Genomic DNA, 15,003 nt, shown 5'->3' with positions numbered 1-15,003 from the left:
GATCAAAATAGAAGTAAGAATTGTTAAATGTATTTCTTAAGTAAGCAAACATGTGATGTTGATCAGTTGATGTATGTTAGGTAGATCTCTTGTACTTCTTTTTCTTCTTTTATATTTTGTTATTATTATTATTGTTGCTACTATTATTTTAGGGTTGAAGGGTATTTACAAATTTGATTAATTAATATTATTCATATTATTATTAATATTATTAATATTAATAAACGGTTACTAACCGTTTTGTACTATTTGGTTGAAGGGACACAACCTTTTAAGGATTGTGTATGTTTAAAACATTGTATCTATTAGATAAAGGGACACAACTCTTTAAGAGTTGTATATGTTCAAAACATTGTATCTATTGGCAATAGAAATGACACAACCATTTGTATACGTAACTAATCATAATTGCTACGTGCAATATGTACAAATAAGTCCTTGTCCACTATTTCAGATATGAAGTACTAAGCGTACAATTTACACTACTATTAAGAGATTTTCTTTGTTCAAGAAAGTTGAGAATTTTTTACTATTGCTAATTAAGAAATTCTTAGGTTTCATTGTATCCTGGGAGAGTATTGTCATCAACCCTATAGCAACTAAGTGTAGGGACAAATATCTCTCTAAAGAAAGCGATCTAATCGTGCCTTGAAACCACTACACAAATATAAGATTTTGTCATCTTACCATCTTCATATACCCAACAAGGGTAAAGTATTTGTGTCTTTGAAATTTGACAAAAATTTTAAAAATATCTCTAGGTTCTACTTTGTTTCAGAAATTTTTTATTTACATTAAATATATTCTCGACAGCTAAATTTTCAAAAAATTTAAGACTAATATAATAATAATGCATGAAAATTATGCTTAATTTGCTTGTGTTGAGGGATTATTCTTATGAAATTGTTGTTAAATTGATCTTAAATTTTTTAACAAAATTAATCATTAGGAATATGTTTGATGCAAATCAAAAATTTTTAGAACAAAATTAAAATAAAATAAAATATAGAGATATTTTTAAAATTTTTGTCAAAATAAAAATATATAGTTTACCCATTATTTTATGAACTGCTTTTTTCTTGGTTTTGGGATTTGAATATGCTGGTTGGTAAGTCAGTAAATAAAGTTGACTCAACTTTGTAGATGTTCCTTATCAATGAAAAAGAAATCTGATTTCATTGCAAGTAGTTGTAATGGAAACCGCCACAAATATAAGGATATCTTTGTTTCTGAAACTTTTACGAAGTGATTTCATAATTTTTTTTACCATGTATATCAGATTCCTTTCACTCGGTGATTCGTATAGATTATATATTAAAATATAAAATATAAATTATAACACATATATTTACACATAAATATATGATAATTATTTTTTATGTATATATAATATTTTTGTTTTTTTTTTTATATTTTGAAAACTTAAAGTTTAAAATTGATTTTAATTAGAGACTATTTTTGTTTAGCTTTTTTGGGGAAAAAAAAGAAATTGTGGTTATTTTATAAAATTTATATAAGCATGTTAAAAAAATTATCCAAAGTTTTTTTTCCAACTCTTAACAATTATTTGTTTAATTTTCATGAATTTGTAGTATTATATAAAATGCAATTATTATGGAGTAATCATAGAGTGACAACACTGCAATAAAAACAAAAAATATTGTTGGCTAGCTTAGGTACTTAGTTGGATTATTAGTTACTTATTATTTGTCCAATGATTTTATGCTATATGAGATGCTAATTATTGTGAAACAATGAGTGAAGATTTGAGTATATAATCTAGTTACTTTTGAACATAGTTACAAAAAACAACTAATTATTGTCCTAAATATTTCACTTATGAAATGAAAGCCATGAAGATGATTTGTCCTTTGTATCCCTCCAATGAGGTGACCCCATCATTGTTTCACAGCAAAGCAAATTAAAAGCACATGAGAGAGATCTATGTTTATAGAGTTTACAAGAATAAATGTGGTGGTTCGGTGCATTTAGAATATTGCCGACACAAAATACTCAATGATTTTCAGTCTTGTGATTATATTTAGGCAAAAATATATTTGGAAAAAAAAACTAATAATGGAAAAATATCAATTTGGTCCTCAAAATCATGCAAATACTGGCAAAGTAGTTTTCCAAGGATATTTTTTGTTCCTTGTAACATACATATTTTAATTTATTTTCTAAAAAATTGATTTTGCAACAAATTAATGTCCAAATTTTCTTTTATATATATACTTTTGGAAAAAAGTAAATCGAAGTTACATAGTAGATTTACATTCCTATTCTAAACTTTAACAAAATAAGAAGGAGGTGGTTGATTTTAGTTAGAGGAGAGACCTAAACTCTAAAGGTTTAGAGTAGAAATAATTTGTCAATACTTTAATTAAATATTATGTATGAGTTATGATCAAATAACGACACCAATAATATCATTTTCAGCAAAGTTGCACCATTCATATCTCTTTATAAAATTTAATTTTTATCGGTTCAACTATATATTAAATTACAAAATTTAATTATTTTGTTAGTCTTTATAATTTTACTAATTTTTTAATTTTTTACGGTTTGAATTTATAATTGAATTTTTATATTAATAAGTAAAAATTTATAATTAAAACATTATTAATTGTTATTTTTCATTAGAAAAATACACTAAATTTAAAATATTTATTTTTAAAATATTTCATAATTCATTGTATATCAAATATAAAGACGAATATTTTTAGAAAAATTGTATCTTTTAAAAAATAGCTAGAAAGAACTTAATTAAAAGGTTTAATCTAATATAAGGACTCATTTATAAAATTTTAAATTACAAAAATCTAATTAAAAATTTGATAAAATTATAAGGATCAACAGAATAACTAAATTTAAATTATAATTATTTATTATACAGATTAGTTGTATTAAATTTTGTAAAAATAAGTATCTATAAAATTATAATCTAACAATTCATATTGATGTATTTTTTGAATTTTTTATTACAGTCATTTTTTATTTATAAATTAAAAAAAAATGTGAAAAATAATCTTAGATTATCATAAACTTTTATAAAAAAAATGTAAGACACAAACTTCTGATTGAACAATAAATTTCATAAAAAAATTATAAGAATGAAAAGTTACATAATAGTACGGTATAATCTTTACTTAAACTTATTATATCAATAGCATTTCATTTCATTCTAACTCATTCCTATATATGTGTAAGTTGACTTTATTTGTTTGTTTTTTTCCAGTGTGACCAAATGGTGTGTTGGGGAGAATGTTACCTTATATATGTTGGCATGGTTTGGAAGGAAGTGAAGGAAATTATTAAAATATATACAAGCTGATAAGAATGAAACAAGCCAACAACCATGATTATTGGCTGTTGTTATTGTCTTTTTATTGAATGCATAAAAGCATTCTTTTATTTGTCTATGTTTATTTCATTGTGTATTTGTATCAAATCCAAAACCAATAAATTAAATCAGTTGGTCCAATTTCTTTTCATAATATGGAATACTTTTATTATTGGAGAGTATAGAAGAGGCGCTTCTTAATTGAAGTAGTATCTCTAAAGCATGTATGTGTTGAAAATCTCTAGCTAGTTTGCAACAAAAAATAAATCGTTATTATAAATTCAATTATAGTTGTTAATACATTTAATATATTAAAAATATTTTATGAATATAAAAAATTAATTACTCAATTAGCTATTATATATTTATATATAATTTTTTAAATAATAATTATTAGAATAATTAAATCTGTTATTACAAAATAATTAAACTTGTAATAACGAAATAATCAAATATTTTTATAAAAGAATAATCAAACTTTTTCAACATCAAATATATTCTTAACAGTTTATTTTAGATGGCAGTTTCAGTTTTAGCTTCTTTTTTATTTTCACTCGAAAACTCTAATAAAAAAATTATGAAACAAAATAATCTTTCAAAATTTATAGAGTAAACTACCAAATATGAGCTTAAATAATTTTTCTCGGAGAAAAATACACTCGAATTTTGCTATCGACAAAAATGTTCTTAAATAATTTAAAAGCGCGACAAAAATATCCAACGTTAATATGTATTTTTCAAAAAATACTTTAGAGATTGAATTTTGATACAATTTTTTACAAGCATAATTAAAAAAATGAGATATTATTATTCTTAAAATTTGGTGTTTTTTTTGTGATTTTTTTAAATTATTATTGGTTGTTGACAAAAAAAACTACAAAAAATATATATATACATAGTAAAAAATCACCAAATTTTAAGGATAAAAATATCTCATTTTTCTATTAATGCTTGCAAAAAATCATATCGAAATTCAATCTCTAAATTATTTTTTAAAAATATATATTTAATGTTGGACATTTTTTTGTGCATTTTAAAATTATTTGAAGATATTTTTGTCGTAACAAAATTCAAGTATATTTTTGTCAACAATAAAATTATTTGGGTACATTTTTGTAATTTACCCAAATTTATAATAATAAATTCATTCTTTATGATCCAAAAAACTACGACCGATAATAAATTCTTCCTATATATTTATTTAAATAATTTTCAACATTATTGTTTTTGGATGAAGTTTGGCGTTGGGTGTATATGGTGGGGTTCTCATGCCATCAATGGCAGGCTGAAACAGTGTTCAATGGTTGTTGGGTATACATTTTTCATTTATTTCAAGATAAGCAATCAAGCGAAGCTTGAATTTTATCTACAGATATAATTATTGATTTGACCACTCCTATCAAAATATATTTTTTGTTTTGTTTTCTATAATAATCCTAATTCAACAAATAAAAAATTAATCTATTGCGAATTTGAACTTTACTTAATAATTTATTGTTGTCTAATAAATTACTATATACATAAAATAATATTTAAATCCTTGACAAACAAATGAATTAACCACTCTACCAATTCAAATTCGTTTCTATCAGATAATTGAATAATAACGATCATAGTGTTACTGAATGAAGTATTATAGAGAATAGGAATGTGAAAATTTTACATAACTTTAGTCATATATTGGTTGAAGTTTGAGGTTAACATTGGATTCATATAAATTTTCTGATCAATATGCTAAAATTAATCCATTGCAAATTAATTATCTACGCCATCATACAATATGTAAAAATATATAAAAATATACAAATATGACTAATTTAGTAAATAACTTTTTGTTACACATAGTATTATAAATTTTATAGTTAGTTCATTCGTTGGAGAAATGTCTCAAGAACTTTCAGCGATCATTAGGCTCCGATGCATAAACATCTATATATGTCAATTGTTTGTGATAATTTGTGATGAAATGATTGATATTCAACTGAATCTAACGAAACATCCAACAAACTCTATCTGCCATTGCCTTAGCAGTTGCCACACTTCCCTTCACTTCCCAGTCAAGTCATTTTTTAAACAATTCCCTTTTTTTTTTTTCACGTCATGTTGTTTTTCTTTGACACATGTTATTCTCTTCTATTCTTAACGATCGCTTGCTACTTATGTCATAGATACACTAATTTTCTTTGATACGAATACAAGATATATTATGTCATAGATACACTAATTTTATTTTTTTACAGGATATGAAGATACGGTTTATATAAATAATATAATATATTTTTAGATAAATTATAATAATATTTAAATATTTTAGTAATATTAAAATATAAATTAATATTTTAAGTATTTTTAATGTTTTTTAATTATATAAAATATTTAAAATGAATAATCTTTTATTTTAATAAATAATAATATTTATTATTTTAAAATTTATTTTAAGAATATATATTAAAAATAAAGTTAGACATGTTGATATGTGATGGTATTTAAATGTGTTCAAGCATGTTTGGAGAAACATAATCTTTCATTTTTTTTAATTAAGATACAATTAAACATAAAAAATACACCTGTCGAACAAATATCAAATGAGTATCGTATCTAAAATGTGTCTAATATGCAAATATGACAACTCAGTCAAATATTCGTGTTTGATGGCTTGCTACATGTACTACTATTTCAGGCTCTTTTATATTCCAAATTTCAATAAGGTTTAATTATTCTGTCAGTTTCTATAATTTCACCGAATTTATAATTGAGTTTTTATACTTTTTTTTCTTTTCAATTAGGTCCGTATACCATAATAGATTTTGTAATTAAGCTTTTACTGTAACAAAAGATTGAAATTAACGAAATATTCTTGTTGGTCGATAAATACTTTCGAGATGATAAGCTAATTTGAAATGTTGGAGAGATATTAAGAAGAGAGCAGAAATCGAAGACACATGTACCAGTGTTAAATGGAAGTTATCTGGCGTGTACTCGATTTTGATTCCTTAGCGAATCGGGAAGATAATTCGAATAGAGGATCGAATGGCGCTTTCGAAATGGAGAATTGAGCGGTTATACAGAGAAGGAAGTTGAAGGATTTTCTTTGAGTTGGGAATTTATTGGTAACGTTCATTGGCGAAAGAGCGAGAACGGTTACCAAGGAATGCACATACAAGACAGCACCATGCAATTAATGGTTGGTTACAGAAGTAGATTATAAATATTAGCAAATTTTAGGAAATAAAAGTTAAAATTTTTCTTCAGAAATACACCCAAACACACTCACATCCACAGCAAATTTCTAAGTCTGCATTCGAGTTCGATTTCTGTGAGGTTCCTTCCATTATCTTTAAAATTCCATTTACACTTTCTATAAAACTTTACTTTTCCTGTCTAATTTATCTTTCAAACAATATTTAATTTCTTTGCCCAATTTACATTTCATCTTTAATTCTATGTTAAAAGTCCTTTGATTCAATCGAAGGTATTTTACCGCTTTGTTTAATTTCAATGCAAATTATTTCGATTTCAATCAATTTACTTTTCGAATTGTTTCTTTTACACTTCTTTTTTTTTGGCACTTTTTGAGCTTATTTTCGGTTGTAATACTCGTCTAATTCGAGAAATTTTGATGCACTTATAGAACTGGTACCTGCAAAAGAGGAGTAGGTTTCACTCTTAAACCATTAGAATCGAACCACTATTTATTTGTTAAAAATCGACAAAATAATTCTGTTAAACTATATAGAAGATTCAGTCAAATATTAGGCATATTCGTTTTATTTAATAGAATATTTTGTTAATTTCAATATTTTTGTCACGATAGAGATTTAATTACAAAATTTAATATAGTATAAAAACTCAATCGAAAAAAAAATTAAAGACCTAATTGAAAATTTAAAGAATAATTAAACCTTCTAATAATCCATATATAATTTTTTATGGAATAATCCATATAAAATTTTAGATGGTGAAACGTGACAATAGATACTTATAGTCATGTTTGCTAATCTTGACCATTTTATTGAAAAATATGTCATTCTTTAAACAAAAATCACATTCAATAAGAACATGTTGAAAAGGACGAGTGTATTTGGCTTTTTATAAAAGGAAAATCAAATATTACATTTACGAACTGTGATGATAAATTCTATTATTAGATTATGACTGAAGTCACGGTTTAAAGTGTGGCATTGAATATTCTTTTTTGTTTAACTTATTATTATGAAGACTTACCAAAAGTAGCTTTAAATGCCTACAGGTATTGATTTTTCAAGCCAAGAAACATTGTATTTAACCACATAATAATTAAGAATACCTAATACCTAATTGTCTAATTATCCAATTAATTATAATTCAAATAGCATAATCTTTTCATTTTTATTTAATGGTCTCAGATTCGAGTCTCACTTTTAATTTAAAAAAAAATCAAATTAATTTTTAGTAATTTTAGTTACCATTTGATCAGTATAAATATTAAACTATTTTTAATAAATAAATTTTATTAATTTATATATATAAATTTTAAAAAATATAAATATAAATTATATTCATTCATATATATAAATTTTGATAAATATATATATAAATTATATATTTTTTATGTATAAAACTCTTATAAATATAGATATATTAGTATTGATTAAATACTAACAAAAAATAAGAATGTTTATTAACCAATAATATTATTCGTAAAAGATTTTTCTAAAAATATTTTGTAAGTACCCATTATCATATCTTAAAATTGGTCTATTTTTCTCTATTAACTGTAATAATAGGGAAAATGAACCATATTTGCGGCTCCCCCTTGTCCCTAACTAATAATAATCTTTCAGTAATGTACACCAATTATTGAGCTAATAATATAGGCTCAAAATGCGACACATTTTAGATCAAATTTAACAAGAAAATTATTAATACATATTAATTTTAATAAAATAATTTCCTTTTAATATAAAACTAAAAAAATGTCCATACTTGTAATAGAATGTTTATATGACAACGCTTTATAATTAAACTAGTTGGAGCAACTTTGTATTTTATTCTTTTTTGTTTCATTTATTCATGGAAATATGGGATGCTGGATGGGTCCAGCGCCAACCTATCTCCAATGTATCTTATATACACAATATTCTTCCATTTGATAAGTTAAAAATTAATTTATTATAAATCTAAATTCTATTTAAAAAATATTATTAATTAATAAATTAATGTATATATAATACAAAATTCGAATTTTCGACAGAGCCAATACTTACTCCATTTTTATCTCATATGCTTGGTACCCCTTTTATTTTTTGAATATCCTAAGCTTAATATATAAAATTGTTTGTCATGAGTGTATTATAGCTTTGATCCAATTCTGATAAATACTTGGAGTTTTGATAATTTATCTGGACTAAAGGCTCGTTTGGAAGCTTTAAAAGTATTTTTTTTTTAATTTTTAACTTATAAAAAGTAGTAGTATTAAATTATTAATGTCTAGTACAATTTTTAAAATTAAATTATAATTTTCTAAGAAATTATTTAGAAGCTTATAAAGAAATTAAAAAAATAATTTATCTTATAATACTACTATTTTTTATCACATTTTTATAAAATAAGCACTTTTAAAGTTAAAAATTCAAATAAAAAATAATTTATTTATAATTTACTTTTAATATAATCATTTATTGTTTAAACTATTTTGTCAAAAAAAATTAATTAATTTGTTTATTCAAATTGGACCTTAACTCTTACTTTTTAACTTTTAGGTGGCACTACAACAATATAGATTATTTTTTAAGGTTATATGTATAAAAAAAATTAAAATTTGTCAAAAAAACAAAATTTTGATACTTTATGTTAATAAAAGTTTTGTCAAAAATAGTATTTTTAACATATAAGTAATTGTGAAAAAAGTTTAAATCTTATTTTGATAAATATTGGCTGTCAAAAATAATTTATTAGAAAAATTTGAGAATATATTTTCTGTGATACTTATTAACCGTAAAAATACTATTTAATTTGATACTTATTGACTATAAAATATTCTCAACAAAAATTTTTAACAAAGAATGAGATGAGATCTTGAAACTGAAGAATAAATTGAGATTTTGAAGATAAAGAATGAGTAGTATGATCCCAAACTGAGAGCAGTGTGATGTCAAAATTGACGAAGTCCAGAGAAAAAGAGAAATAGTGGAGTAAATTGAAAACAAATGAATGTCAAAATTAAAAAGTAATTTTTTACGGTCAAATTATTCATCAAAAAAACATAAAAAATTTAACATTTGTGATATTTGTCAAAAATATATATTAATTTTGACATTTAATTATAATTTTAAAAAGCAAAATATTAAAACAACTCTCTTTTCTTATAGCGTGGAAAAAAGGAATTTAATGAGTCTAGTTCTAATTACCTGACAAAAGAGAATGAAGCAAGCTTATTAGTTGGATTCTCGAAAACCCTCTTTTTCATTCTCAAGTTATAGGAGAAGTGTTGGAAATAATTACATGAAATGTATTTAACAGAGGCATATATGAATTAAAATTCAATAATTACAATATAAGTGATTCATAAATTAAATCATTTCAATTTTTTTTTCTTTTATAATTTTTCACAATATTCTTCAACTTAGTCCTCAGCATAATAAACACTAATTCATCAAGAATCTAAACTCCGAATATATCATAAAAAAAACAGATTGATACATATATAAGACAAACTTCGAATTTTTAGTATTTACTTAAATATACAAGTTAATTGATTATTCAACCAATTTAAATTAATTGAATCATATCTACTTTTATGTAATTCAAAAGACACTATTAGTCTTTTGGTATAATTAATGTATAACATATAAAATAAATCACAAAAAATGTTTCAAAAATAGTATACTCAAGAGATTAATAAGATACACTATAGTCAATCTCTCTGCAAATAAGGACTCTGTCCATGGTTAGATCTCACACCCTCCATCTTAAGTAAGTGTAATAGGAAATCGCTCCACGTGTCGATGGGACCCGGCAAGCACCAATGAACACAATCATTGTACAATGTCACATTTTCATTGGGCCAATGGCCATATCTACTTGGATGGCCATCAGGTCTCAACAACATTGATTGTGTAATATCAAACAACCTAAACCTTAAACCCTTGTCCCTTCCTTCCTCCTCAGCAATTTTGAACTCTTCTAATTGGATCCTATACAACTCCAAAAAGGAACCTTCTAATTGTGTCTCATTGCTCCTAAATGGCCTTGTTCTCAAACAATTACCACCTTGATTCCACAACCCATTCTCAAAATGTGAGGGTGCAAATGTTCTAAGAAATGTTACACCCTTAAAATTCTCTAATCTATTGATGGATCTAAATGCTGCCCTAAATGCCATCCTATAGCCATAGGTCATGTTCAAGTCAGTGACATTTTCTAAGAGGCAATAATGGCACCCAACAACTTGTTGCTTCTCATAGAAAACCATTGGCCTAAAGAACCATTGACCACCATTTAGGATGACAAAGTCAAAGTCTTGAATTTGGGTTGACCAATTGTCATCAAACTCATCAAGGTAAAGGTTGAAGAGCCCAGTGTTTGTTGGGCCATTTGAATCTCTTTCTTGGGCTTTGATGAGATGGGGTGACCAAAAAGTTGCCAATGTGAAATTGTAGCTTGGATATTTCCACCTCATGAAATTGAAATCTGATTTTTCTGACACATCTATGGGCCATTCCACCTGGAAATAAAAAAAAAAAAACAAAAAACCCTTAAAAAAACAAGAAAATAAAAAACCTTAAAAAACTGTGAACTTTAGGGTCCATGAATATGGTTTTTTATTTTTGAAAAAAATGTGAATTTCAACTAAAAATATTTAGAAAATAAAATAAAATAGTTGAAAATCGTCATGTATCATTGTTCTATATTCATAAACACTCTTTAAATATTTAATTTTTTTTAAATAAAATGTCCTTCTTGAACACCAGAGGTTAAGAGATTAGGAATTAAGGTATTTTAGAAAAATTCAAAAAAAAAATTTTTTGAGTGGAAATGATATCATCAATTTTGAAATAACAATAATCTCTTTTCTATTTTTACTATGAACATGTTTAAAAATAAAATGACATGTTAAATTTCTACTCTTTCAACAATCATTTTTTGTAAGAGAATAGATCAATAAAAAGCAAGGTAAATAGTATGTGGAAGTTGATCAAATAAAGCATCTAGTAATGGATTAGAGTTAAATTGGCTATTCAACATTATTATGAGAACAAGTAATGCAAACTAAAGTATTTTAATAAATATTGTTTTTTATTCTTATATTTTTGAAAATTTTAATTTAGAATTATTTTTTATATATAATTTTATTTAAAATTATTTTTAATATTTGAAATAACTTTAATTCTCATTTATATTATTAATTTTATTTTTTACAATCATTAAACACTTAACAATTAGCTTTTTTTTTTCTTTCTTTCAATTTTATTTTCGCATTATTATCTCAATTTTAGACTATCAAAGCCACTTAAATTATCACCCATTTCCTTCCTCATCTTTTCTCTTAACAATAACCACCACTACCACTCCTCATATTTTGATTGTGATGGTGGGGTTTAGAGTGAAGGTAGTGGTGATAGTGATAGTCATTGATGATGATTATGATCATAATGTTAATAATGGGAAAGAGTGATGATATGGAAGAGGAAATGAAGAGGAAGAAGAGTAAAGGGATAAAATTGAAAAAGAAAATAATATTACACTATTAATTAGTAACTAAACAGAGTTATATAATAAAAATATAATTGAAATTAGTCTTAAATGTTGAGAATTAAATTAAATATTATAAATTATTTTAAAATTTTTAGAATTACAGAAAAATTACATTTTAAATTTTAATGTGTTGTGTGTCTATATGCAATTATATTAAAAAGACAAAAAGTATGCGCACGCATAGGTACACACGTAACAATGCAAACAAATTACTAATTAAACTGTGAAATACAATTTGACATTATTACTTGATATGTAACAATGTAATATTTATAATTAAATATTTATTATATATATATAATATTATTCAGTTATTTCAACAGTAATTAAAAAATATAAAATAAAATAAATAATAATTAAAATGATATAAAATAAAATAATTTTGAATTTTTTAACTGATTTTTTGTTGCATTCCATGTTAAAAATATAAGTGATATTTTCATCCCAATCGAATTTTCTTATGTTATCTTTCAACGTGTATGAGACTATGAGAGTGATTATTTTATGAGAGAGACAAAAACAGAAACTTCATCAAAGTGACCATTCACCTAATCTATGTACTAATTAATAGGATACAAACAAAAATGCATTTACTCATAATTAATAACTATAAAATATGACACCTGAGTGTAATATAAGGATTAATACATGGGGATTGAACTTCTTGATGACTCATTTTTTCTCTCAAGTCTTTAAAACTTAATTGAGAAGGATAATGATGGCTTTCAAGTGCCAAAATGTATGAAATCTCTAAATTCAGATCTGCCTAATCTTAGAAAGAGGGAGAGAAGAGGGTATCATCATTAATCCAATGAATTGAAGCTCAATTCAGCTTTATAAAAGTTAGTAGGGTAAAGGTGAAGGCTTGTTATGTGATCAGATTACCAAATTACGTAGCATCAAAGCATATATAATCCACATCACAATTCGAATCAATATAAAATCAAATAAGATCAAATTGATCGAGTGTTTGATTTGGTCTTCGTGTGTGCGAAATTGTTAATGTTATAAGTTTAAAGTATATGAAATTAGTCTCATATCGAATAAAATAAAAAAGAATAACGAGTTTATAAGATAAAAATCCTATTAATTTATTATCTTAAAATTTTAAATTGGATGTGATATATTTTTATTTTATGATAAGAAAAAAAAATTAATGCAGGAACCTAGATTTTTAATAAGTCTAAATAGTAGAAGTGTTGTTATGATTATTCACTTCATTTATTACTTCAAAATGATTTTTGTAGATTTAAGAGTTTCAATTTTAAACAAACAATCAACAATGCTAATAACTAGTAATTTTATGCTCCCAATAAAAATTTAAGAGGGTAAGACATCATAGTAGATAAATTTGTTACTTTTCTAAAGTTATTTTACTATATATTTTGGTTAATAAAATAAAAGTTTAATTTTAATATACTTATAATATAAATTATTTTGCATAATTATTTAAATTATATTATTTTTTAATAACAATTCACATACTAATTATAAAAAATAATAATTTATACTGACATAACAATATATAATTAAATATGCGTATAAAATTTATTAATATATTAGAATTAAAATTCTTTAAAAATCTTTTAGATTATATCAAAATTAAATTCATATCATTTGAATCCATTATTTTAACTAGAGTATAGTTTTATTAAAAGAAATGAAACATACCCTTGATAGGAGGCAGATCATAGATTGCATCTGATTTCTTCCAACAGAGTCACCAACAAAAGCCATGGATTTTCCCTTAACAATGTCAAGAAAGTGCCAAGGATTGAATAAAGGAAGTTCACATTGATAAGGCTTCCACCTCCATTTCATGAACTGAGAATCAGGCCTTCCATACTTGATGCAATTCTGGTGTTCATGAATGGCCCAACATGTTTCATTTGTGTAATATGGTGCCTCTGGATTCGGCACCCATTCCCCTCTGAATATGTCACATTTATTGTTATATTCTGATGAAGATGATGATGCTTGTGATTCATCATATTCATGTGCATGTGATTTGGATTCTATGTTCAATAGTGATGAGTAACCAAAGAGAGGATAATAAGAAATTGGGGAGAGAGTGATTAATATGAGTATGCTAAGGATTAGCAATGATATTAGGAAAGTTAGTTTGGGGGTTATTAATTGTTTCCAAGAGAGAAGCTCGGTGTCTTGGAACTTCATATTTTTAGAGAATGAATTGATGAAGAATAGAACAAAGAGAGGAAACAAGAGAATGGAGCCGCTAAAGGTGGACACAAATTGGAACTAGTATTGCACTTTATAAACTATAGTTTTTCTTTTATCAGCTTTATTCAAGGTTTTTCGTTGGCCAATATAGGTTACTGTGTATCCACACCAATCAAACCCTCAACACTTATTAAAACGGACTAATGAGTTACTCACTAGAGTAACTTAAGTTGATTACTGTTGATATCCTGACCCAATAATAAAGGTCCAGGATCAAGCAAAAGGTCTAATCCAAAGGATTAAGCCTCACCCAATACCAACCTTCGTGCTATGAAGTCGGTTCTCACCACGACTTGCTCTAAAAAAGTCGGGTACGAGGGTTAGCTGGCAGATAAACACTCATTCAAATGAGTAACTGCCCCTAGAATCTCTCTAACCACTTCCACGAGCCATATCCTAACCTCCCTAAGATAATGGAACGGTTAACACCCAAAAGATACGGCACTACTCCAACGGTGGTTATTGGTTCACCACTATAAATACGCTGACACCCCTCAGGTATCTATAAGTCCCAATACTCTCTAGACCTGCTCACACCCTTGCTAACTTAGGCATCGGAGTGTCTTTGCAGGTACCACCCCCTTCTCCTCATACGAACAAGTCGAACGGAGGCCCCCGAGGTGCAGTCCCACTCGAAGGCTTCCTCTTTCAAGCAATTGGGCCAACCAACACCATCCAATCCA

General features: G+C 25.3%; 1 protein-coding gene across 1 annotated transcript; it reads right to left on the bottom strand.

Moving 5' to 3' along the window:
• Window positions 1–10,169: 10,169 nt before the first annotated feature.
• LOC130956580 (protein trichome birefringence-like 19) lies at window positions 10,170–14,315 on the bottom strand. The gene is made up of 2 exons (XM_057883625.1): window positions 13,751–14,315; window positions 10,170–11,048 (listed from the first exon to the last, which is right to left on the bottom strand). The coding sequence occupies exons 1-2, from the start codon at window positions 14,252–14,254 to the stop codon at window positions 10,239–10,241; spliced, it is 1,314 nt and encodes a 437-aa protein (XP_057739608.1). The 5' UTR covers window positions 14,255–14,315; the 3' UTR covers window positions 10,170–10,238.
• Window positions 14,316–15,003: the final 688 nt, after the last annotated feature.

The sequence above is a fragment of the Arachis stenosperma genome, chromosome 10 (genome assembly GCF_014773155.1).
Source record: "Arachis stenosperma cultivar V10309 chromosome 10, arast.V10309.gnm1.PFL2, whole genome shotgun sequence".
NCBI classification, from domain to species: domain Eukaryota; kingdom Viridiplantae; phylum Streptophyta; class Magnoliopsida; order Fabales; family Fabaceae; genus Arachis; species Arachis stenosperma.
Note: the sequence above shows the minus strand (reverse complement) of the source record. Positions and strands in the feature narration are given on the sequence as shown.

Bases quoted from the DNA above. Each gene is read 5' to 3' on its own strand.
- LOC130956580 (XM_057883625.1), bottom strand. From the start codon at position 14,254: ATGAAGTTCCAAGACACCGAGCTTCTCTCTTGGAAACAATTAATAACC. The intron at 11,049-13,750 runs GTATGTTTCATT...TTTTATTTCCAG, and splicing joins TGATCTGCCTCCTATCAAGG to GTGGAATGGCCCATAGATGT.